This window comes from Pseudopipra pipra, chromosome 2 (assembly GCF_036250125.1).
Source record: "Pseudopipra pipra isolate bDixPip1 chromosome 2, bDixPip1.hap1, whole genome shotgun sequence".
NCBI classification, from domain to species: Eukaryota; Metazoa; Chordata; class Aves; order Passeriformes; family Pipridae; genus Pseudopipra; species Pseudopipra pipra.
In genome coordinates, this window is record NC_087550.1 from 95,150,025 (window position 1) to 95,177,989 (window position 27,965).

General features: G+C 36.0%; 1 protein-coding gene across 5 annotated transcripts in view; it reads right to left on the reverse strand.

Moving 5' to 3' along the window:
- The window catches only part of MYO16 (myosin XVI), a 375,232-nt gene that overhangs the window by 81,366 nt on the left and 265,901 nt on the right, over positions 1-27,965 (reverse strand). For all 5 annotated transcript variants that reach the window (XM_064646535.1, XM_064646539.1, XM_064646537.1 and 2 more), the window contains 4 exons: positions 19,635-19,710; positions 16,809-16,984; positions 12,438-12,518; positions 11,994-12,199 (listed from right to left, as the gene is read on the reverse strand). In XM_064646535.1, coding sequence (XP_064502605.1) covers positions 11,994-12,199; positions 12,438-12,518; positions 16,809-16,984; positions 19,635-19,710 — 539 coding nt within the window. The remainder of the gene's footprint in view (positions 1-11,993; positions 12,200-12,437; positions 12,519-16,808; positions 16,985-19,634; positions 19,711-27,965) is intronic.

Consider the following 27,965-nt stretch of genomic DNA (forward strand, 5'->3'; position numbering starts at 1 on the left):
ACAAACATGCACATAGGGCAATAAAATGCTTCACTGTACACAGACTATATGGACTGTAGAACAAATTCGACTCTTTTTTTAACCTGCTGATTTGATTCTGTTTAACACAGCAGTGATGTAGGACTGGTGTGTAATGAAGCTAGTTTGCTTCTGCCACAGACACAGCCATGTTATAATAGGGATCAAAATTAAAAGTCCTTCAGTGGGCTTGTATAACTTTCCCACTTGGTCTCCTGGTGGGGTTGCTACTTTCATCATGTCTGGGCTTCACGAACGAAGATTTGGAAAGGGCTCTACCCATGTTTGTTGCAAGCGTGTTGGTGGCTAAAAAGGCCAATACGAGATAGGCATGTCCGGTTGCAAAAGGCACAGCAGAAAGACTCCTTAGATGGTATATTCTGCAAGGCACAATTCTTTCTGTGTTGTCTTTTCTCCTCAAGGGTGATCCTGCGTGCTTTCTCAAAAGCATCAGCAGCGTTATAGATGGTGTGTCTCCAGACCTCCCGATTGGAGGCCAGAGTAGACCAGTTATGGTGGTCAATATGGTCAAGGTTGAGATGTTTTTTCAGGGAGGGTTGCTACTTTATTTGCCGAGAAAGCACTGCCCAGGAAATATACTGATATTGGTTTATGTTGCAGAAGCAGAAAGTAAAACCAGAATAAAATAGAAATTGGGATATTAAAGAGAAATAGGATTAGATTTGCTGTTCCACCTAGATAAAACCACTTCGGTTTTTCCTTCCTTTTATTTTTTTTTCTCCAATGTAACCTGTACTCAGACAAAGAGCAATGGAAACACATAAAACCCTTCCACTAGTGGCTCAGACAAGGTGTATTGGGATTATGGGGAAGGATTTTTGGACCTTCTTAAAACATATGGCAAAATAGCTTCTTGGAAGATCATCTCTACTTCTACTCTCTTCTGTGGGAGCTCCCCTTATGCTTCTGAACCCTGAGAGTACTATCAGTCTGGGTAACAGGGATTCTGTTGGCTCTGAAATGTATAATGGTTAGACAAACTGCATACAAGAAACATTTTTCAAGATAGGCTAAGGCTGTCCCCTTGGGATACTGTACCAATACTGGACCAGATTCTGCTCTCATTTAGAGCAGAGTACAGCCTGAATAATTCTGCTAAAACAGGTGATGTTAAATTAATGCCATGTTGGTCTAAATAAAAAAAGCAAAGTAGGATCCAGTGATTGAGACATGTAAAAGGATTTTACGTGCATGCTTGTATAGGATTTTGTGTTTGCTCTCAGATGTCACCAGTATTAACTGCCTACTATTATTCAGTCTGACTAGAAAATCTAGCTTTAGGAAGTGTCATTCCAGGTTGTTCCGCTGAAGATTAAATGGTTGTAAAGAATATCAAGATAAGGACAAAAAGGGTGCCATGAATATCTGAGTTGAGTGGAAAGAATTTAACAGCTGCAGATCCACAGGAAAAAAAAACCAGCAGGAAGGTCACAGTTGTTTTTGAGTGTGGGGCAGCAGGACTGCATCTATACAAGCCCTGTGAGCATAAAAAACAGCACTTGAGAGCAACTAGTACTTTTCTAGGCACTGAAAGAAAGCAATTATATTTAACTAAGCAATAAATACAAAGGTATTATTTTAGAACTACATACTAAAATTATCTATGTGACAATTTGCACATTAATTCAATAATTGAAAGTTCCTGCCTGGTGCCACTGGCATAAACTAATGTGTTGCTTATTTACTTACGTCTTTAAAATATTTATTCTAAATATATGCTGTTTGTATTAATTTAAGAGGTCAACAAATTAACAGGCATTTCCTTAAAAGAGCTTCACTGGATAAGGATTAGTGAAGATATGAGTAGTTTATAATATCTTAACATATTTATTCCTATGTCAGGCATTTAACTGAATGTCTTACTACCACATATAAATCTATGTCCATTATCTTTGTTATTATGTGACCTCAGCAAATTATGAAGTACTTAATAATTATTTTTGTTGAAACATCAAGGTTCTAAAATAATTTAATGGTATTAGTTGTTTATTATAGGCACACGGGACTCTATCAGCTTGTGAGATATGGGCCAAGAACTTTCAATATGCTTATTTGTGCACAAATATAATTCTATCTATTTTTATAACTATTTAATACTTTTAGATGAAATCCAGTGCTGTGGTATCTTAGTACCTTGCAGAAACATTTCTCCATATTTAGAAACAGCACAAGCTTTTAAATTCACAGATGTAAAACATACATAGATATTATAAGGATATCATAGAGAAATGGGGTTATTTAGTGATTTAATAAACATTTAGTTAACCCTGAGGGATAAGAAATGTCAAGTGCTAGTGGAAACCAGAGGTACCAAGGGTGGTGCTTAACTCTGAAAATGAAATAAATATTTTAAAATTTCACAGATTCTTTCTCCAGTTAAATAAAGTAAACCACTAGAACTGCTGAAACAGTTCAGCCAGAATTATGCTTATGTGTGCCCAATAGATTTATGATTGCCTAAGAAAATATAGTTGTATGCACCTAGTATTGGAGGGAGAACAATACCTTGAGATTCCCATAGAAACAGCCTAAAAGCCAGGACATTCCCTATTGCACAAAACAATAAATTCTCTGTAAGAAGCTTCACTAACTAAGTTTTATGTATTCTATACTAAATGTAACAGATTATTCAGATTGCACACCAAACATTTGAAAGTTAGGAACTGCCAGACTTAACTGACCATGTCATCTTTATTTCCCTGTATCCGGCTATTTTATGACCTAATTACATCCCCGTGCTCAAGGGACCCCTTTTCTTGTCAATCTTGTAAAACTCTGTGTACATGACAGACATGAATAATTCAACTGACTTCACCAGTTTACACCCATTTGTAATCGCTTTAGAAAATGAGGGTTGCATTATAAAATTCTGAGGATGCCCAGCAAACAATCCTGATATTTATTTTTGCCTTCAAAATATAGCTAGATGCCTTCTACATAAAGCTAGATGTTTGATCTACCACTGAAAACTCCAGTCACAAAAGAAACTTTATTTTCTCTTATAGTCAGTCATCCGTGCACTCTCAGTAAGCCCCTGAAACATCAGCAGCTTTATCATTCGTGCAGTCCAAACTCTGTGACATGTAACGTAAGGACTGATATGTACAACATGTACAATATGTACAGCATGTACAACACTAATTCTGCGGGTTACAGAACTGATGACACCATGGTATTTCTTCAAAAGCTGCCTGTTTCAACTCCCAAATGTTGTTCTCTGATTTTGTCTGAGCCTGTTACAAAGCATCGATTCCTCCCCTTAACACAGATGGGAGCTACACCAAGTCTGTGAAATACCTGCAAAAACGGATAAATCTAAAACAAGTTGAATCATATCCTAGAAGTTATCACTTTTCTCTGTACCCTATCAATTAAGTCCTGGCTAATTAGACAAGCCACGGTAGGCATATGAAGTTATCTAGCACATTTCTTGTGTTTCAAATATTAAAAAGGACCTAAGGGGTAAAATGTAGCAAACAAGCCAAACAGATAGAAAGGAACAACTCCAAAGGGGGTAAAACAGAATAGTCTATCTACAGGCAGACTGTGTGTAAGGAGCTATTTCGGTTTTCCATTGTATGAATAGCCCAGTACCTATCACTACACTATCACATTGTACAAATAGATTTGAAATGGTCTATAGCCTTTAAGATAGTCCCAAATACCTAGTTACATCTCAGCAATCCCCAGGGTGATTTAAACCAATTCTAGGCTTGTCAGGGAGAATGTCAGAGCATTCTGGTTCTGGTCATCTCTTACAGTATAGTCAACCCCTATGAGCACGCTTTCCGAGGGATTAGTAGTTTAGAGTAATTCTGAGACTGCTGTAAACAATCCTAAACTGTGTTCCTCTATCAGAAAGGTTGGAAAAGGGCAAAAAAAAAAAAAAAAAGCTCAGGGTAGAAGGAAGAGGGGATGTTCAGAGTGATGGCGTTTGTCTTCCCAAGTGACCATCACATGTGATGAAATAGCTTCCCCGGAGATGGTTGAACACCTGCCTGGGAAGTAGAGATTGAAATTTTTATTTTTTATTTCTTATACATACAGGTTTTTCTTTCCCTGTTCAATTGTTTTTATTTCATCCTATGAGTTTTCTATCTTTTCCTTTTCTAATTATCTCCCCCATGTGGGAGTGAGCTGGCAGCTGGCATTAACCAAATGACACTTCTTCATCACAGTGATTTATTGGGGGTGCTTGAGTATGACAGGCTGGACATGACCTGGCAATGTGCACTTGCATCCCAGAAAGCCAATTGTATCCTGGGTGGCATCAAAAGAAGTGTGACAAGCAGGTCGAGAGAGGCAATTCTCTCCCTCTACTCTGGTGAGACCCCACCTGGAGTCCTGCATCCATATCCCAGGTCCCCAGCATAAGAAGGACATCAACCTGTTGGAGCAAGTCCTGAAGAGGTCCACGAATATGGTCAGAGGTCTGGAGCACCTCTCCTATGAAGACAGGCTGAGAGAGCTGGGGTTGTTTACCTGGAGAGGAAAAGGCTCTAGAGTGACCTTATTGTGGCCTCCCAGTATCTAAAGGTGGCCTATGGTAAAGCCAGGGAGGCACTTTGCCAAGGGTATCTACTCGTAGGACCAGGAGGAATGAGTTTAAACTGAAAGAAGGCAAGTTTAGATGAAATATTAGGAAGAAATTCTTTACTGTGAGGATGAGGAACAGGTTGTGGATGCTCCATCCCTGGAAATGTTCAGGAGTTGGATGGGGCCCTGAGCAACTTGGTAGTGGAATGTGTCCCTGTCCACGGCAGGGGGTTTGGAACGAGGTGATCTTAAAGATCCCATCCATCACAAACCATTCTGTGATTCTACAATAATTACCAAAAGTGCCAAAGACATAGTCATTTCAAAAATCATGGTTTTAAACTTTGTGGATGACCTCCATTCTTCACAGGAAATTAGTCACTACCATGTTTATGAATTTGGCTTTAAAGTGCCCTCAAAACTGATGACTTTAAAATACTTCAGTTACTCAATTTTTCTTGCATTCTGAAAGAAAGACAAAGAAAAATGATTACCCTTAATCAGAAATATCACTTCTAGCACTAGGTTGACACAACAAACTACAGAATGACAAGACTGCCATTTGATATAAACTGATATAATTACATCTACTTTAATGAAATACTGCTTTTTTAATACCTGTCAGATTACTTCTTGCTGTCCTGGCAAGGACTGAAGGTAACATATCAATGTAGTAGTCTATGAGAAGACTACTGATATTGCATAGCAGACAATAAAGCTAAAAGGGCCAGTGTGATGATGACCTATCACTTTGCAATCTACTCAGTACATCATTCTCACCAATGCCCTGCCTAACTTGCTCATGAGACTCTGAAATTTTCTGCTGACTTTTAATTCACAAATTATGTATTATAAAATATTATATCTTCCTTGCTTTCAAGAGGAAAAAAGGGAGAGAGAAAAGAAAGATAAAAAGAAGTGAACACCAGAATGTTTCTGGACAAAGGGAGTTTAGATATGCAGTGGTGAGTCCCACACAAGATTCACAAACATAAACAACATATCTGTGCAATACTTTATCAGTTAACAGTGTAAATTTGATCAAAAGATTACAATAGCTATTAATAATGGCTTTATAGTATTTGGAAAAGGTCAGACATTATTTGACAAAGCAATGATATCGGCATGAAAATAAACTTTCCTGAGAAAAAAGATATGTCTTCAGGATGATCTCTAAGTCAAGTCAATTGTCTGAAACAGAGTTAGTACAATTTAGTGCTCTGAAGCCATTTTTTACATAAAGACCACTATTAGAACATTTCAGTATCAATGAATGCTACCCTGACTAGAAGTGGAGATTTCAGGATCTGCAGTTCAGTGTAACTTCAAAGAATAAATTAATCTAAGAACTTCATACTGAAATCAGAGGAAAACCTGTAATTAGAACAGTCTTTGAACATACTTGTTTCACCCTCCCTGGTATGATTACCATAAGTATCCATTATTACTGTGTTCCATATCTTCCTTCCTACTATTTCCTATTAAAATGGATGTTTTGCCATCTCTTGAAGTTACTTTAAAACAAAAATTCATCAGAATGTTAACTCTTTATTTTTATTAAAGCTTAAATGTTACATATTTTAAGATATCTGATTCATATAGGAGAGTAAGGTCAGCTAATGAAAGAAGGGAGAAGAAGGGGAAGAAGGGAAAGAAGAAGAGGAGGAGGATGACAAGAAGGAGGAGAAGCAAGTCTTACATTGTCCCTCCAAGCCAGTACCTGACACTGTCGTAACAGCACAAGTAGCTACGTATAATCTAAGTTTCATGACTGCAAATGCATAGCTAAAGCCATTGTAAAAGATTTATAGAAATAGTAAATCATAACGTTCTAGTAACTTATCTCTTGCAACAATACTGTAAGAAATGTCTCTACATACATCCTTCATATTCTCCTTCACACTACCAAAATTTCTCTGCTGTTTCTTGAGCAACAACAGAAGGCAGGATGGGATCTCCATGGTGGAAACCACAAGGGTGAGTTGACAGAGTTAAACCCAAGAAAGATAGTCTAGAAACCTGAGAGACAGTAATAAAATTCCAAGAAACTCTCAAAAAAGTGCAGAAATAAATGCAAGGAATAGCACAGTAGAAGACTATTTGGGCTTTCTGAACAACATGATTTTTGTCAAAGAAATCCTGCAATTCTCATCAGCTAAGCGAAAGGCTCCATTTGCTTATCAGTTCACATAATCCACAGAGGTTATCCTGAGCTTCAACAGCTCTGAATGTTTCCTACCTGTTGGGGAAGGCTAACACAGATACATCTAAGGACCTGTGCAACTGGACCTTGCAGTCTCCATTGCTAAGCAGTTTCCTCACACAAGAAACATGGGACATGTCAACCTCAGTCTCTAAGTTCATAAATTCTTCCTTAACCAAGGAAATTGAAATACAGACAGAGAAAGGAACTGAGTATAGTGCAGTAACTTGGTGAATGACATTTAAGAAAAGAGAAGAAAAATTTATTTTAATTTCTAATTCAATTTACAGAACACTAATGTTAAATAAAGGAGTGTTTGTAGAGGAGGATGCTAACAAAATAAAATTTTTCAGAGTGAAACAGAGCATCTTATTGCCTCATTTTTACCTGAACGTGTCTGAACATCTGTATTCTTGTACTTCACTGAGCTCACCTCATTACTCTAAATGGGTCCTTATCACTATATATCACTATAATTATTTTTTAAAATTTATATTCAGAATGGCTCCTACATGTCTTCCTTGAGCTCAGTGAGAGATGAATTACACAAAAGTCAGCCAGGATTCATTTTATTAATTGATGTAAAAAGATTAGGTTCTAGATATTAAGTTTGTACAGAGTTTCTCAGTCCTGTTGTTCTGCAGTGGTAATAGAGCACAGACTCTTACTTAACTTTATTGCCACGGACCAAGTACCAAAAACATAATAAATTACTAAGTTCATACTAAACTGCTTTTGTATATCTCGTGTGGAGTTATCCTCATTTTAAATAAGATATCAAAACTAAATAATGGAAAGAAACAGCCATCTGCAGGCAGTTCCTAATTCCACAGCTATCTCACTGTTTTCTTTATTCCAGGAAAAAGGATATTTGAGGATACTTTACCTGTATGTACAATTTGGGCTGCAAAATGGAAATTTTAAAGACTTTAAAAAATTGTTTGTGCTGCTGCCTGGACTTAAAAACAAAGTTAGAATTTAAAAATATAGTCCACGGAGAACAATTCTGAAGATATTAAGCAAATATAGGGGTAAACTTTCCCAGGAGTCTAAAATGCATGTTATTCATAACTTTCTATTTTTAAGATGACATAAGAACTGATCTCTGTCTCTCTACTCACAGAACTTTAGAAATCAGGCCAACACTGCAGGTGAATTCAGCAGAAACACTTGGCAAATAGGTTGAAATCACATATATAATTTCTTAATTATATTGGTGTTATCTGTTTTTACAGGATTTAATAGCATTTGACCTTATTAATTCCCATTTTTATTATATATTCATTGAGAGTAAGTGTCACAGTTTCCACTTAAGAACGAGAACTTCCACAAGATTTCTCTTCTGATCAACGAACTTCGGTGACTGAGGGGTTCACTTCACAGCTGTCAACTTTTACTTTGATAATACAGAAGCAGAACCACTAAATCCAAAAGGAAGGCAATAGAAGCAAGTGATTAAGCTTTGTAGCCCAGGAAAATGTGCTCTTGCAAAATATGACCTTTCTTTAGCTACTGTCTTTCTTTCGCCTTGGTAGGAGTTCAAATGCAACTCATAAATATGTTAGAGAAAAGTCATAATAATCCCTCATGAGATATCAGTAGAAATTTATTCAATTTCATCCAATTAAGAAAGAAATGGGACTGATTGCTGATAGAATACCCAGGTCTTCCAATATTCTATCCCTTTGCCACAAAGGCCCCTAATTTAAACATTCTTTTATTAGCCAGCAAAAAAAAGGGGTCTAATTTTTTAATTAATTGATATTTTTAACTCTGACCACATTACCTTTATGATAAGGAAGACTCTGAAGGTAAATGCACAAAAATTGCAGGTAGAGCAGGGGAGGATAGCAATTCACTATCTTTTGGGAATTCAAGTTGGGATCTGGGCCACAAATTCTCTTTAGAATACCAGAAACACCAGTTTGCCAGCAAAGGAAATAAAAATTTGAAAGGTTAAAAACATCTATCAACTTCAGGTCTAAAAGCCTACATGGAAATCTGACAAAATAATTTCTCATTCCAATCAATGAATAGTAAGACAAGACCAGAGTTGGCTGAGCAGCCAACAGAACTAATCCAGTTAACAAAAAAATAACCAAAACTAATTATCTGGTATCCAAGAATATCCTGTCCAGTTACCCAGGCAATATAGAGATGCAGCACAAGTGAGAGTTTTTTAAAAAACTTTTTGAAAAGGTAACTCATAACCTCTGAATTCAGTATTTCTTTCTTACCTGTAGACTATTGGCTGAAAAAAAAAAACAACAGCATTAGGAAGTGATGGTACTTTAGAACTACAATCTAACAATATCTTTTCTGCTTAAAAATGTTGTACTTTTTAGCCAATAGCAGAAAAAATAGCCCCACTTAGACTATTTGAAATGGAAAGAATTATCCAAATACAGGGAATGTGAATATGATAGTTAGCGGCTAAAGTGAAGAATTCACATGTTCTGCCATACAAAGCAAGGTAAATTTTGGCCTATGTGACAGGAATGGCTACTATAAAAAGCCTTACAATGCTGATGGTCTTTTTCAATACAGCTGGGCTAAGAGCTCTGTGTTTCTATTTGCACACAGATTTAAAAATCTCTAGTGTTGAAAGATGTATGCAAAGTGATTATTGCTAATTTATAAGTAGGTTCAACATATATTCACAGGGAATATTATAAAATGAATTTCATTTTTTATGACACCATGCTAGCCCTATAATTGTTTAATTAATTTTATGTATAATAATAAAATTATTATGACCTGGTGCAAATATGTAAAAATGGCAAGGACCTGTAAAGATAATTTATTGTGGAGTAAAAGGAGCAGAGATGCACAGTAACAAAACTAGAACACTTTAAAATAATAGCATAAATGTTTCTGGCATCATATTGTTGGTTTTGGGGGTTTTTTTGCTATTCTTGTTTTACTGTCATTACTGTAAATAAATATTTATTGTGAGGCAACAGATATCTTCTAGACTTTTAGGTAAAATTTGTCTTTGGGATGTACTTGAAGATGTGGACAAAAAAGACTGAAATTATATTTTAAACTTCAAACATTCTTTTAGTGATGTTTTTAAACAAAATTTCTCCAAAAAGAAGAAAACATGCCAGACTCATGTCTACACTGTTAGAGTGAACACACATGGTACCATCCACTGGCACTGAAAACAACTGGATAAAAGTAGATTTGTACACATGGTTATTCTCCTTTACTCTCCAGAAGAGAGCAGCTACATCCATACTGCCCACCAGGAATGATCCCAAGCCTGTGCTAATTCCCAACCTGTATCTGGGAATTGCAGTGAAAAAAGCTGGGTGGCAAGGTCCAAATCTCTGCCAGGAACCACTGTAAGGATCTAACAGTAGAAAAGATTGTGGCTATGTCCTCATGAAATAGTCCCTTGAAGTCCAATTCAATAATATAGGAATTGCCCACATAGACCGTATAGCCTGTATTGGCTATATAGAGATTGCCCATACCAATTCTGAATACAAAAGCAGCATTCTTTTACAAATGTACCATTATCTGCATCTCCTCCTCAACCAGCCTGCACTTCTCAATTCATACTGGAGGATGAATATTGTGGTAGGACAGAAATGGCTTACTTCTGAAACAGGTGGGATTACAAGCTCCTATATTCCTGAACTTTTTGAATATTTACAGAGAAAAAAATATTTTGCCCAAGCAGTAATTTAACATCCACAACTCTTTCCAAGAAGGCAACTGAAAGTTGTGTGTAAGCAGCTGATACTCCCATACTCTTTCAGAAGTAAATCTATACAAAACCCAGATTGTGACTGCTTGATATATCAGTCAAGAAGTAGAACATGCAGAGAGAAAGAACTTGTGTAGAGTTGTATCAGGGGTTAATTATGCTGATACTTTTGGTCTGTGTTTGGCCCCGCCACCTGTGAAAGTTTTACTCTCTCCCTGCCAAGTTATGGGAAAACAAGCTCTGATAAACGGGAAAGTTGTCCTTGAAGAGAGCTTCTTGTATAAACTGTTTTAATTGGTGTTCTGTGATTGGCTAATTGTCCTCCAAGGTCACTTGAAAGAGAATTTGAGGAGACCGCCAAAGAAAGACCCCCAAAGCATACTGCGCGTGCGTGAGGGAATTTCCAAAGTTCTCACGCATGCGCAGAAGAGATGCACTTACATAACCAGGAGGTGGGACTGAGGGTCTCTGGCTGGGCGGTGCTGGCCACACCTGGGAGGTTGTGGTCACTCAGTTAATTGTATAAAAGAAGATAGTGCTTTCTTGGAGGAGAGCTAGCTTTACTTCAAGGACAATGTTGCCTTTTGGCGGGGACGCCTGCCAGTTTGTGAATTTACTGACTCTCCAAGGATGCAGCTTCTGCTATGGGTAATTATGGGCATGCTAGGTCGGTAAGATAACTTTATGGGCAACAGCTGGGTGACTGGGAAGGTCGTGCTGGGGGTGTATTTCTCTCCTCCTTCCTCCCTTTTGGGTTTGTTCGTTTTGTTGGCCACCTCTTGGTAATAAATATTGGTTTTTGTTAAGCTTTTAACAGTGTCATGGTTTTCAAGTTTCAGTATGTCTCGAACCCTCCCTAATACCAGAGTGCATGAGCCTGCTAAACAAACATCTCTTGGACAAGACAGTCCTCTTTCTTTCCTGAAACATTTGAGAATGTAGGTGAGCTAAAAGCCCACTACTGAATTGAGGATGGGAAAAAAGAGTTTGCCTTCAGACAGAAGCAGTGGCATGTATCTTTTTGTCTTTTCATATCATTTCAGTATTTCACTGATTTCTAACAACAATAATAAAAATGGAGTTTTGGTATGAGTGTTAGTGAATAAACAAATCCTAACTTACAAAATAAAAATAATGAACTCATGACACCTATACCTAGAAACTGGAAAAATTAGACTATTTCTCCTTATGCTTTTTAATTACCTGCAGACAATATGCAGTATTCTGTATTTTGTAAATCATATAACGAGCATAAATTATAAAAAATATAGCTCTTTTATGACATCTTATTTTTAAATTTTAATATATTTTCCTGATGATCTTTATAAATATATTTCTAGAAACTTCATGATTCTTTTAATTTAAACATAACAAGGCTATATCCCTTGCTGGCAGACATGATTTTCTCTGAAGTCTGAAAGACTTATCAGCAAAACAACATTGCAAGCACTACTAGAACATGACAGAAGGTAAGAAAAAAGGTTTTATGAAAGAGTTTACCTTGACAAGAAGTCTGTGAAAGAGAGACGTATTGGATATCCATGTCGTATGATTTTGACCATGTCTAGGACACCAATATACTGCAGCTGAGCAGACACATAAAAGTTGTCAAAAATATCTGGCAACTTGGAGTTATTAGGCTTTATACAATGAACGGAATGAGGCGTGCAATTCTGCAGCTTCCCAATAATATCTGCAAGTGATTTCTGCGGGGAAAAAAAACCCAAACAAATCAATTATCAACCATTCTTGTGCAGCACAGTCTCAACATGTATGTTCTTCCTAACTTTTTAACATCATTTTCTCAAAAGAGTTGAACTGGCCATGCAAGTGGCTTTCACAAACATGATTTTTCTTTCTTCCATCATAACACTAAAGGCTAATTCTGCCTTTAAAATGTCTCAGGATTTTTTGTGAATTTCTGTCCATAAGATGTTCACTGACCCTGAGCTGTATTGCCACAGTGGTTGGGCCCCCTCGTTCCAGTCTCTGAAGAAATGAGGATGTTCCTTTCTTTTTCAACAGCTGTGGAGAAAAAAAAGTCTCAAGATGGGCAGTCCACATTAATTTTCATTGTTACACAATTTACTAACAAAGGGAAACATTTATACAAACACTATGGCATAGACAACATTTGAGTTTCAGAAAGAAATGGGAAAGTGGATAAATATCCTCAGGTATCTGCAGAGCCATGACTGGTAAGAGAGTTTTGATTTCAAAAGTAGCTGTATACCATTGGAAAGATAAAATACCTTTTACAAAACATTGGGCAAAACAATATGATCTAGAATTGTATTGCAGAAGCAAGACTTGTGCAGTTAGTATCCCATACAGTCTGCCTATAAGTAGCATAATTCTGTAACTCTCTGAAAAAGGGCCTCATGTCTTTGGCAGATGTTTAAGTGAGTAAATACAAGAGTGCAGACCTTATAAAAAAAATCTTGATGGCAAAACAATAATATTTTAAAAAACTCTTCTCATTTCTTCTTGCACATGTGAGTGCAGTTAATATTTTATTTTGCTTTTCTTTCTTAACATATTTTTACCCATTATAGACATAAATTGTCAACAACTTCCTATCTCATTCGAATAATCCTATACATCAGAATTGGGAGGGGAGAACAAATTTATTTTTCACTGTTCTACTTCTTATCTTTGAGACTAAAATGGAAATTGTCATCCTAAAAGTCATCCCAGAATTTAGAGGCTTTTGTTACGCTTTCTACAGAAAGGCTGGCAAAATTATTGCATTCCAGGATTTGGCAAAGTTCTTAGATTTAAGCCTCATTATCAATGACAGCCTTTTCACCTCTGACTTTTCCATTGCCTTTTTCAGTCCACTTACCCCATAAAAATCCCTTTCTATCAAGTCAGCATGTTCTGGCCTACTCCTTTTTCCAGTTTTATCAAAAAAGTGTACATTTTCTAAGCTTGGCCTTCTCAAGCCAAGTGCCATTAAAAATATTGCACTGCAAGCAATTCTTTACTCACTATGTTAAACTTTGGAGATCTTTTTTATTTCAAATGTCACTTACTAGGATGCAATAAGATTCTAAAGGCAACTTCATCCCCACCTTCAAAACTAAAAAGCAGAAGAGATCTTCTTGTTCCAGGTCTTCTCATAGAAAGAACTGCTAGCCTGCCAATGATACTTCTCCGTTAAAGTTTAAAAAATAAGTGAGGAATATAACTAAAATAGAATTTTCTCCACCTTACAGATATGCTTCCTCTCAACAGATAAAGTCACTAATTCAAGAGTGTTTCCTGAGTTAGTGGGAGAGCCAGGAACAATGCTTTAGATGCTGAAATTCCTGCCTGCTGTCCTGTGTTATACACACTTCTTTGCATGGGAAAGAAATATTTGCTTCGGAATGAGGGAGAAAAAACAAAGGAAACAAGGCAAAGAAAAAAAATTAGTTTAATTCAAACTCTCCAAACTGGGACATCTTAAATTTTCAGCTATGGACTAAGGAAAAAGGCTTTATCACCAAAATGGTACTTCTCTATTACCCTCTGATATACAGTTTTACATTGGAAAATCTTGTACCTCTATTCTACAGGAAAAAAAAAACACATGTAACTTTGTAATCTCTGTTAAGAAGCTAAAACCTCCTCCTAAAAATCTCTAGACTTCTGCTGTATGAACTCTGAAACACACTGACTCTTCTAAAGTAAGCAAGGGGAAGACAACAGGGCCAAAATATGCACCAGGAAATGATGACAGAAATACAAGGGAGCAAGAACTGATGTGAGCAAGAGCTGTGAGAACATCAGTGAAGATATATTTTATTTGAAAAGGGGACATGGTCTTCATAAATCACAGAGACTTGAGCTGGCATCCCCAAATTCCTATGACTCCTTATGTGCTCCAAAATTCTGGCCAGCTAGTAGATCGGTTCATGTCTGTCTTAGGATGGATGTACTGTTGTCTTGGATTCTACCATGCTAAAGTTTGTTAGTTTAAAGAGGTAGACTATGCTTACTTGTGACAGTGTGCTCAAAATCAAGGAGTCGTTTATGGAAAGGTAAATAGGTAGATACACGGCCATAGAGAGAGACATTCATAATTATATAACCTAGCAATTAGCTAGGATTGCAGTGAAAAGGGAGGAGAATCACAACAAACTCCTATTTGACTTCTGAAGTGTCTAATTCCCTTCCCTGGATACAGTGGAGTGTAGATGACTGCCCATACACAGTAACATGACAACTTTCCATTTTATGTTTCTCACTGCCTATAGTATGATGTATGTTTTAGCTCAAATTTCAGACATAGAAGGAATGTCAGTCTCTGGTTGATAATTTTTGCCTTAATGTCCCTCCTTCTCTGCCTCCCCTTTTCATTTTTTTTCCTCCCTTTGTTGCCTTTACCCTCAGGATAAACCCAATAAAGATGCGTATAATACATTACATATAATACTTCTATTTCTAAGCTGATAACAAAAAGCCCCTTACATGACATTTCCAAATACAATAACAATAAAATAATAAACCCAACATTATTCCAATCCACCATAGTGGATTTTCAAGGATATAATGGAAAAGAGGAGGAATTACTGTAACAAAACAGGGTTGATCCACAAAAGAATCTGAGCACTTACCTACTTCCAGCTCCTGTATTGGGTGTCTATTCCAAAATAACAAGTGTCTCTTGCTGGAGACACTGCTGGAACAGTTCAGAATACCTGAAGTTCTGCTTCAGTCCTGCATGGCAGCACATTACCTTGCTCAAATTAGGCCAACTTAGTATCTACAAACCAAGTGGTGTTCTGTCTCACCTGCACAGCTCTTCTCAAAGTCTACCTTTGAGAAGGCAAGCCATCCTTGTCTCCGTGGGCAGATGAAGGATGAACTTCCTCTCACCTTCCATCTAATACCTAAAGGTTTAGAGCACCCTCACTGAATGTGAAATTTCTGACTTGAGTTATCACGCTTCCCAAAGGAATAGAATGCCTTTTATCTCTCAAGAGACTAAGTCCAAGTTAAAAGCTATTCTGGTCAGGTCAAAAACAATACAATTTCAGAGATCCCAACTGTGCAGTGTTTTCCTCTGGCTTGATTAGGCTTCTAACTTAGATGTGCTTTTCATACTTCCTCCCATGTATGGCACAAGGATCTTCTTCACATCTTCAGGAAGCTTCCTCTAGGAAGCTGTTACTATAGCGGAGAGGTACCTAAAGGCACCTTGTAATGCCTCAGCTGTTTGTTAAATATAGATTAAACCAACACCACGCAGTTCAACTCAAGTTTTTCCACTGAGATTACTGACAAGAACAGTAGTCAGGAATTATGCTGAAATCAGCAGGGGGACTATAAGTAAAGTCCCACTGCTATTCTGTGGATATACTTGTATAAAGCCTTCCACAATGACACATGAGAGCAGGCTCCTTAATCCCATGACAGAATCAATTTTATGCAGCTGTAAGCCAGAAATAGAGTTGCAAGATTCAAGAAGCCTGGCGAGGCAGCTGATGCATTGTGAGAACTGCTTGCTTCTTTTCTAGAAGGAGGAATTCCAAAGCTCTGCCATGAATGGACTTCCCAAATCGCATTACTTCTCTTCAAAAGAGAGACATTCCATGTGATATGAACAATTCATTTTCTGATAGTCTCCAAAGTTTCCCTCTTACTCCCCCTTCTTTTGTTTTTGGTTGTGGTTTGTTGTTATTTGTTTGAAGGTTTTTTAAACTTTTTGGGCTGACTTAGCTAGCAGGAAAAGAGACAAGTTCAGAAATGGGGAGAGTTTGATTTGATCTCAAATTGACCGGGAAAATTTATATATGAGTGACCATTTGAAACAATGTTTGCCAAAATGTAAAGGATTGATCTTCATACAAAACTACACAAACTGTCTTTTCCAAACTAGAAATCTTTTCCGGTTGACACAATAAAGACATTAAAGTTTTATTTTTCCACTTCCTATGTCTTAATTTACTCAACTATTCACCATAAACTCAGTCAAGGAGACAAAACACAGAAGAGTTTCAATACAGCCAAAAAATCAATAATATTGCATTCACTGTTAAGCCCTGGAACCATGAAATCATGGAAGGATTCATGCACAAAGGGACCTTATCATCCTGTCCAACCTTCTGCTCAAAGGGTCCAAGAAAGAGACTCTCCAACCAGAATTATTAGTGTTGGTAAATTAGAACCTGTTCTCACTTTTGCTGCTTTACTGTTGATATTAAGTACTAAATTATTTTAGCTTAATGACTACAGAGGATGAAGAAGAGAACAAGATTATTTCAGAAATGATAAAATAACAGAAAAATCTTCAAGGAGCAAAGAGCAGAAAGAGTCCTAAATTCTTACCTTGCTGAGCTCAATATATTTTTTTGTTTCTCCACTTGCACAGACTACAGATGTTTTTTTACTCAGCAAAGCTGCTTTACACCCTTTGATTTTAAGGGAATGATATGGAGGAACAAGTGATCCAGTTTGTGTCAGTTTGGACTGGAACAATTGATTGATGACTACATTTTCACTAGCTGGAAATAAAAAAAAGAAAGGAATTCATGAAGATAAAGTAGTTAGTAAAGTGGTTAGAAAATTATCTAATTAGTTGGAAAATTTTCTATATTGTATTGGAAGTAAAATGACATACAGTAGGAGAGAATTAAATAAATAAACTTAAAACAAATGGACAAACTAATAAATTATTATATTATGTTAGTTATCAAACAGCATTCAGTATTTAAGGATAATAACAGCATTCCTGTGCTGAACAAAAAGAGGGCATAAATGAAAACTTTTCAGACTATGATCTGTCTAAACTTAATTACTTATGTGATCATCACCTTTGATTTTTTTTCCATTACAGACTCCCAACTTATCCATCTATTAAAGCAATTAAGGGATGAGTTCTGCACCACAATTTCCTAACATGTAATATTTAGAAACAACCAAGGTCCTTGACAGAAATAAATTATAGACACTCATTGCACTAAAGAATTATATATACACAAAAGATGAGAAGAGACTTAAAAAAACTCCAAAACTCCAAGAGCTGTAGCAAATTGTGTCATCATTTCTCTACATCAAGACCATACTTCAAAACATCTACAGAAAAAAGGCAATGCCATACATATATATTATTATGCATTCAAAATAAATACACTTCCAACAGCTGTTTTTAAAGATAAAAAATCTTTATCCTAATTTCAGTCAAATTATCCTTTATGAGATTATGGTCACAGGCTTTTTAACATGAACACGATAATTACATGTTGCTTGTACTGCCACATCATCAATAACCATTAAGAACCTGTTGTGTGATACATCCTTAACCATCCTGAAATCCCGTTACAATTTTTTTAAGAACTAGCAAACTGGCATTATGATCACACCCATCTTACGGCTAAACAAAAAAAAACAGAAAGAGGAATGGGATAAGCATCACAAATAATAACTTAGCATAGCAAGTAAAAATCTTCAGTTTTGTCTTTATTAATGTTTTTATTTAATGGTGTATTACTAGATGCTTAAATGCAATAGATTTGTTTCCCATTTTCTGTGGAAATTGCTATTCTTTACTCAACAAGAATAATAAAATTATGAGGATGACAGTGAAGCAAATAAATCAAATTATTTCAGCACAATCAGTGGACATCAACCTCCATACGTTAAATGTAATGAGTAGGATTAGGAAAGGCACAAAAATGATGTCTTTCAAATTTAAACAGATAAATCCTATGTCAATAGTCTCTCCTGATTTATTTGTCAGATCAGGTATGTTCTACATTCTTACACATATGTGCAAGTTATTTTAATGTTCTCACAGTTAAAAGTTTTGATAAAGGAAACTAAATTCAATGAAAATCAAAAGAAGCATGCATTAAAGTTATACATCTACACAACTTATGAAACTGACCCTAAAGGAAACATGTCACTGACAATCAGTAAGTCTGAAGCCTAAGACACTTAAAAAGGAGTAACATAGCCCTTAAATGATTTACATGTTTGTAAAGAGTCTGTCTGCAGAATTTTTCCATTACTTATAATTGTTATTATGACTTCTCAGTTGGATATACACTCACTCTCAGCATATCAAAACTTTTATTTCCAATCCAATCCTCCACTCTTCCCTTGTAACAGTTACATAGCTAATTACACAAAATGGCAATGAAAGTGGAAAAGGAGACTATGTGAGAGAATGGAAGAATGCTCTCTCTTGTAGAACAAACTGGAAGTTGCCATACCTTCTTAGACTCTTTGGCAGATTATCATATAAATTCCAAGTAGTGAGAACCAGAATGTCTCTAAAACTACAGTCAATAGGCTTATATTCAAGAAAATTTCTTCCATTTCTGTTTTCATTCTAAATGTACATTGTTTGCCTTTAACATGCATCAATTATTTTACACTAAAATTGCTAAAACCCAATACATTGTAACAGCAGGGCTGATTTGTAAGACAAATATGACCTTCAAAAGACCTCTACTTCTATGGAAAGAAATACTAGTATATAATTTATTAAGTGAAAGACACTGCAGCGGTTGAAGACAAATAACACTGGCACACTGACACTTCTGTGAGAAAATGTTTTGGGTTTTTTTTCACAGAAAGGGGAAAGTTTTTTATTAATCCAATTATGAATCATTAATTAATAAAATTGGTTGCATTATTGTTATTATGCATAATTATAAAACATACACAGGAAAAGGCATTTAATTTTGCATTTCAATGGACATTTATATCTATTCATTGAAAAATATAAGAACGCCCACAAGTTCCTGCTTTTAGAAAGACACTCAAGCAGTGCAGCACATTACAATGCAGCCTCTATGATTTTGGGAGCCTAATTTTGTTTCCCTGTTTTCTGGGTTTTATTTTTGCTTTAATTCATACCCATTGTTTTCTGTAAGTCACTCTTATCTATCATACTATATCTTCTTGTTCTTTACCTCATATCACATCACATCACATGATGAAGATGCTTTATGTTCCTGAATTCTAAAAGTTTTCAAAATTAGAGCAAATTTCAAACAATCCATACATACTTCATAAAGATGAAGGTGACTTTTTTTTTTTACTGGGAATAAAATATATATAAATGTCTCTTAAAGCTAAAATGAAAATGAAAATCAAGTCATAATATCTTGATTTCTAACAACAGCAACCACAAAACCATTTACTTACTTTTCATTACAAATACGAGATTTTGTGAAAGGGAATCTTTGTTTTTTTCTATCGCACCAGCAATTTCATAAGTAACCTATAATAAAATATTGTGACATCATTAGTAATGACCAATGTATCTTGTAAAAATCTTAAAGCAGTAGAAATGAAGCTATGTTTTTTTTCTACTGAACAGTTAAAGACTGGCACCACGTAGTGTCTTTTGGCATTTTCTTAGTGCCAACAGTATTAATCAGAATAACTGGTTGTTGAACATTGTGTACCTCTGCAAGTATATACAAATTTCATCAGACTGATTGTAAAACATTTCCACAGTGCAAGACTACGAGTCAAAAACATACCATAGAGCAGGAGACAGTGACCTAAACATTAGTTTCCCTGTAGGATGAGAAAGTCACTCCCAGATCACAGACCTCCTTGTCAAAGGGAAACTACCCACACTGACCATGAAAAAGCACTCATGGAGCAATCTGAGTCCCAGCTCACACTCAAGACAAGTTCCAACCATTGATATGTCCTTTGGAGACAAGTTCAGTCCATAGGTTATATACCAATCCTATTTACCTTTCTAAGAACTAGGCACATAAGGATTTTGGGTCACCTTAATTGCTTGATGGCATGATTTAATGAACAGACAGTTGGATTGTCACTGCATCTATAAACACTAACACATGTGGTGGGCACTCTGAGAAGGAGCAAAATGGGAGGCTCTAGCCAGAGGTTCTGAGGGTACATCCAAAAGTAAGAAATATAACCAAATGTTAGTTTTAACACTGAACCCACCCCTGAAGACACTTTATAGAAACAGAGCACTGAGACAAGAAAGCAGTCACTGATCCCAGTTGTTTTGTTTTTTTTTTTCCACTTTGTATGGTGATGGAAGAAAAACAACTAGTTAATTTACAGGCTTTAGATATACACAGCCCTTGCTTGCGCAGTAGTAGAACCCAAAGAAAATTTTTAAGTTAAAAAGGAAGAAAATTATAGATTGCAGTACCTCCAGGATTAGGCAGGTACTTAATGGGAAAGTCTTAGAATACAGTTTGATTTTATTTACCTTGGGACTATGTTTCTATCTAAAGCCTTCTTTAATTTTTTATTGGATCTATATCCTAATCCCCTTCGGTATTTAGGGAAATGTTATCCTTGGACCGTTAATAAAGCTGTAAATATATAATTAAGATTAGTAATACTAATCAGTGCATTAATTTTCCATTGGGTCATTTGAAAATTATTCAATGCTGTCTAACTCACAAAAGAGATTATATGACTTGGATGTGTATAATCTGTTAGAGTGAGTAATTGTCAAATTATGTAATTAGTATGGCATCCGATATGAAAAAGGTATAACAATAGAATTATGGTTCTTTTCCATGACAGATGCAATGTTATGTAATTTTCTAATTGCATTTCCTAAGAACATACAACATAGTCAGCAAACTGTTAGCATAATTTAAGTATACTATTAAATGCTTTTAGTGTACCTAATATAAATGTTCTACCATACTGGTCTATAAGAGGTAATTAACAGAACTTATTTGACAAATCCATAATGCCAGTTCCTAACTGAGTGTCTTGGGTTTTGACTAAATTAGAAGAAGAGAGTTAGTATTGGTGGGAGGAGTTGGTAAGTACAGCAGTGGGAGATAACTATACTACGATTAACTGGCTAGATTGAAACAGGGAGAAGTTTCAGTATTGATGCTGGTATAATACATCACCAACTTCTAGAACTATATTCGTAAGACATATCTCATTATCACATAAAATACATAAAAGTTAGGAGAATTCTCTTTTATGAGAAAATTGCTAACTCTCTAGCAGTTTTCCCATAGACTTGGTAAATTAATTCACTGACTAAAGACGTGAAAACTGACTCAGTGAAATGACACTCTAGGGTTCCATATTCATTGTCAGTCCCACAGAAGAGAAAAAGAAGTAAGGACACTTCTAGCTGCCAATGTTGTTAATTTAATCCTGCCCTCAACAGAGATGCCAAACTACATACCAACTAAAGCACATACATTTTGCTCAGTTTTCTTCCATGGGGTTTCTAAAGTTAACCTGACCAAAACCCTGCATTGGTTGGCACTCAAGCACAGTGTATAGTTATTCTGGGGAGACAAAATTCAATCAAAGCCTATTTGCTTCATTAATTATCTTCATGCCCTAAAATCAGTAAACTGTACCTCTTCTCTTCTGAATTAAAGTATCCTCTGTCATAACATCTGACTGAGGTAAGGAATTTTCTCAAAGTTTATTGGATTTCCCAATATATTTTATCAACAGGACCAGCTTTACATATGTTTTTCATCAATTCCTTAAAACACTTTTTTTTTTGTAAACAGTTTTCATATCTTGTGATAGGTCAAAAGCACTCATGGCTAATGGCAAATTCAGCAGGAATCCTAAAATCAGCTAGGAAAATGCCACCTGGAATATTAAGAATGATTTGTCTGCATTAACACTTAAAAGGGAAAATTTTACTATTTTAATGGCAAAATATAGCTCAGAAACTCACGGTTTTGAATGTGTTGTTAATTTTAGTTAATAAGGAAAACATCAGTTCATGTAGTAAAAAGGAAAATTTTTGAGATATATTCAAGGACAATTTCATTGCACAAAAGGTCACTTGTAGTTGCTAATTTTCTGTCCGTACTTAAATGTGAGTGACAGAATGGCATTTTGAAACAACCAAATATTTATAAACAAAATAGGAGGGAGGAGGGAAGTGTTTTATTATTTTTTATTGTAAGTAAAAGTCCCAAATCAAGTCTACTTAAAGAAAGAAAGAGACAGAGAAAGGGAGAAAAAGCACAACTACCTTGACTGCGTGAAAACTAGAATTAGTCAAGTAACCTTTATAAGCCTTGGTACTATAGATTAGACTAGATTGACTTGATTGTTATGTCTGAGGATTCAGCCTGCGGAAAAAATAGAGTAAATGAAAGCATCTTTATTGATTAATGCAACTCCTTTTGTCTGTTGATTTAGAGGTTCAGTTTCAGAGTCTGCCTGAGATATATACGGTATTTCAGAGAAGACTGCCTCAGTGAAGGTGAGCTGACAGCTTAGAGGTATTTTTGAAATGCATGTACCTGAGAAATGGAACAGACATTGATCTGCACTTAAAGGACATTATGTGCACTTGTTTATAGAGCTAAGAAGTTGGTCTTTAGGTCTGATTGGTTTATTATAGTACTATAAGTCAAAACAATGGCAAGGCAAACAGTGACAAGGGGCTTATCTAATTTTTAAATTCAAGTTTAATTTAAACTGCAGAAAGCTTAAATTACGACAATCTATTATTCAGATTTCATGAACAACGGGGAAAATAGTTAATTATCTCTAATACCAGTATGTTAAATACCTTTATATGTGTCTCTTGGCATTGTGCTAAGACAATATATTTCAGATTTACTTATTGATATGTTAATTCTTCCATAAAGTTTTAAAAAATAAAAAACTTTGTGTCCTTGAAAAAATTTGATGATGGGAATGCTATTCTTCAAAAATCATGACTACTGGTACATTCAACAGTTCAAAGATATAATTCACATGAAGCCCTTCATTACATGAGAGCCTGCAATGTAAATATTAATGTTATCAATAAAAAACCCTAGAAATTCAGTATTACAGATTCTTAGTATAGTTTCAACTGATGGTCAGATGTGGCAAGCTTGCAAGGTGTAGTGTGGAACCAGCGTGCCTCTTCTCTCACTGCTGCCAGGCAGACAGTCTGTGTGAGAAGCATCTGAGGATACCCACATTTATGTTAGGTGTCAGAAACAAAGTAATGCCCAGATGAGCAGATTTTTTCCAGAAGAGATCAAACTGCCAGTGTTCAGGGAAATGTGTTAAACAACCTTTGGATAAAGCCTCCCACCAGTTTTGGGTTTTTTTGTCATAAAAGCCCTAAATCATTCTTCTCTACCTTCTGTCTGAACAGAACAGATAAGCTTTTTGTCTTACAGCACTCAGATAACAAGACACTAAATAGCTCTTAGAAAAGACTCATAATATGTCAAGGCATTGTAGGATTTTGTTCAGCTGTAAAATTAAAACCGGGAGATGAAGTAAAATACTTGGTAAGATAAAGTATTAATGCTCACAGTGGCCTTTGCTAAGCATGTGTTCATGTGTGTTCATGAGCAATGCATCATTGCCCATGAAGAAAAAGAGAGATTTAATACTGTGCAGGCATAATGGGAAAATTCAAGAGAAATGAGGGAAAATTCATTTTCTTTCTTCCACTGGATCATTATGTCACATCAGTGTAATACAGTATTCACTCCCAGACTCCAAAAAAAAAAAAATCTCACCCCTGTGCTGATTTCTTCCATGTGTAGCAGTTAACTTGTGTATAGTGTTTTCTTCTCTTTTTGTTCCAAAAGAAAAGAAAAGAAAAAAATCCAGGGTCTCTCAGAATGATATCATGCACACAGATTTTATCAAAGTATTGCTTCAGCCAGAAAATGGATTCCAAATTATTTGGATTTTTCTTCCCTTACACACATTCTTTGTCTCACTTCAAACTCATGGTTTCTTTTCCTTTTTTTTTTTTTTACTTCTGATCCATTATCTCTTCTTTTTCTGGAATGGTCTAAGGCTCATTATGCTTCGATCAATAAGATGGCATGTTTAGTCTCGGAAAAAGCTTCTGAGCATAAAACTTAAGGAAATGGGCAATACCTGAAAATTCATGACTACAATCAATCAAAAAGACTTGACAGTGGAAGAAAAGATATTTTTTCTATGAGTATCCTGACCAAAAAAATTTAAGGTATGAACATATTAGAGGTGTTTAAAACTGCATGGACACATCTGTATCAGCTGTAATTCTCTCATAATATAAAGCTAGAGATATCAGTTTTATTCACAAGATGTGGTCTGTCAAACCCAATTAAATACATAAAAAAAGGTTTTTTTCACTGAGGAAGTATTGTTAATAACTGCATTTTCCAGCGTAACTGCATTTCTAAATTGCTAAAATACTACTGTAAGTGTCTGAGTAAAGAAGTGAACCCAATTCATTCTGGACATACAGTACTGATGAAAAGGAGCTCAAACTACATGGGTCATTAGAGGTTCATACCAGGGCCAAGATAGAATATTAGCTTTTTTTTTCTTTTTTCTCTAGATGACTCGGAGTAGCAGTTCTTTCAGACTGACTGTGAACTACACTGTGGTTACACCTTTTGTTACCTAGAGAAACCAGGATGTCTGCCTTCACCTTCTAACACAGACCTGCATTCAGTATGACTTCCTCCACAACTGCCAGCCTAGACATATCACCTGAATGTAAATGATTAATCCTAGAAGTGAAAATTTTTATGTGCAATTACCTGTCACATTTTACTGGTAGATCTTTCTCTATCTTTTGGGTCTGATTCATCTTTCAGTTATACTCATGTAAATAATGAGAAGCTTTACCAAGTTAAAGGAGTTACAATCAGTGAAAAACTGTGGTAAGTCAGAATAAAATTAAGCCCCCTTGTTTTAAATTTTGAGATCTCTGAAAGCAACAACGCAGAATAAGATTGCTCTACACTTCACTTACTTTAGATTCACTTAATTGATGTCAGATTATAAAAATGGCTCTCAAAACCTGCCAAACTATCCTGTTACTTTATAAATGCTTATTTTTGAGTGCCAATAAATGCTGATATATTTAAGCTGATACCTTAAGAATTTTTATAAAGAATAAATCACAAATTACTTCTGTAAAAAGCTACTAAATGTAGTAATAGCACAATCTAAAGAACAGCATCAGCAGTTTAAATCCCAGTTTTTCATATTCAAGTTATCAACTTATGAAGACATACTAGGATCAGAATAAACTCAATTTGTGTCACTTAGTACAGTCATACTATCATCAGAGTTTATGTAAATACATATCATAAATCACTGGAAATTTCAATCTGTGATAGCAAGATAACAGTTCCACAAGATATCAAAAATGCAAGTGTCTTTAAGGATTTTGCTCAATCACTATTAAAGCAAGGAGAGTTAAACACTTGCAAGAGAACTTTCCTGTTCTGGCAGGGCCAAGCATTTTACTACTGTAAGGATGCAAAGAACAACCTGACTCTCTGGAATAGTTCCTTGGCCAATGTAAATCAAAGGATCTCCATTGACTTCGAAAGAATGTGTGAATTTACATTACTTGGAGAGTTGTCTATTTGTTCATGCTTTTAGATTAAATGTCATTACTATTATTAGGAAAAGGTCAAACCAAGTGTCTATGTTATAACACAAAATCTAAACAACCATGCAAGGCTAAAAAACATGTTAATGAAAAGTGTCCTCTTTACCACTCACAGTTTAACTTTCAGAACTAGGCACCTGAAATGTTGGTCTTAACAAATCTTTCAAGTGCTTCTTCACAGAATAAGACAAACATTTCTTTCATTTTGAAGAAATGTCCTTATTACAGTGGTTGTGATTTTAATGTAGCTGCCTTGCTGCTGCTTCCATGTCAGGTTCTGGGGTATGGAACTTTTTTGAGCTATTGTGATAAATTTGTATAAACAAACTGCATTAAAAACTACTTACATAACAAGTACAAAAAAAGTTTATAAATGAAATTAGACATCTGGAGTTTATGACCAGTTCTTGGTTGTACTGTTATTTAACCACTGTGTGCCCACATTCCCAATAGTGGAGGTATTCAAACCACTTAACTCTGGCAAATAATTTGAGTCTAAGTAGAAGGCCTTGTGATGAAAGAAGAACCTCCAGGCAGTTATTCAGAGTATTTAGGTTAGGAATTTAAGCACTACCCAAATAGTCTTAATCCTTTCCATAATTACCACATTTCTATTATTGGGCAGGAACAAATTTGCTTGCGTCAGAACACAACTCGAGACTTCCATCAGCTTCATTTCCAAATGAAGAGTCACAAAATAGACCTGTCCTCATCTATACCTCCATAAAAGATCCTAATCTAGTTAAGGAAGCCTAAGCATGCATATTCCAACCTCTGATCTGTTCTGGAGAGCTCAGGACATACAGTGTTTTCCTGAGATATGACAGAGCCAGCAAGTCTGTTTTTGGTGACTTGCAGACAAGTTTTGAACACACATCATATGAATTCCTACCACTAAATAGTCGACTGACTGAGTGTTCAACAGTGTAACTCTACCTCAAATAGTCATCATAGCAAAAAGTGTGTCATCCAGTACCTTTAGCAGCATAGATTAGTTATTTTTCTGGTGTTCTTACCCTAGCAACCACTAAGAATTCCCTTCAGAATTTAAACTGATTTTAAAAATCACGTGAGGGAAAAATTATCTGTCACAATAAACAGCAGAAAAGATACCGTATTTATTTGAGAATTGTAATATGAATTCTAATCAAAAGACTTTATCATAGCTGCCCAGTTTCTTCCTCATCGAACTCATTCCTTCTGCCTGTTGCTTAGGTAAAGAGAGGAGCATCCAGGTGTCAGTTGTCTGGTTATACAGAAGCACCTGCAGTTCCCATGTATCTTTAATGGAGGGTATGTATCATGTGCTGCCATTAAATCCTGAAAAAAGTCAGGTTCTGCCGGATAACAGACTTTACTGAGATTTCAGGTTTAAAGTGACCTACTATTTAAAGTCATCAACTAATAACACTTGGGGTTACATTTATAAACAACGCAGTGTATACAATCATGATGTAGTTGTTTTGATGCGCAGTAGATAAATAATGTCATCATCACTTTGTATAAGAAGAAAGGAATTAAATCATATTGCTCCAATTACCATGGTATTACTCTGCTCTCCGTTGCTGGCAAAATCCTGGCAAGAATACTTTTGAACAGACTAATACCCGCCATTGTAGAAGGAATTCTTCCTGAAAGTCAGTGTGGTTTCAGAGCCAACAGGAGTACCACAGACATGGTATTTATTCTCAGACAACTGCAAGAGAAGTGTAGGGAACAGAACAAAGGTCTCTATGTAACCTTTGTCGACCTCACGAAGGCTTTCGATACTGTGAGCAGAAAAGGTCTATGGCAGATTTTGGAATGTTTAGGTTGCCCCATACAATCCTAAACATCCACTGGTCAGATTATGTGACCAATACATCTGTTCTAGAACAAGCAGCAGTCACAAGCATTGAGGCCATGTTGCTGAGAACACAGCTGCGTTGGGCAGGGCACGTCTCAAGGATGAAGGACCACCGCCTCCCTAAGATCTTGCTTTATGGTGAACTTGCCACCGGCTGCCACATGAGAGGAGCCCCGAAGAAAAGATACAAGGACTCCCTGAAACAACATCTCAGCCTTGGCCATATTGATCAACGTAACTGGTCTACTCTGGCCTCAAATCGGGAGGTCTGGAAACA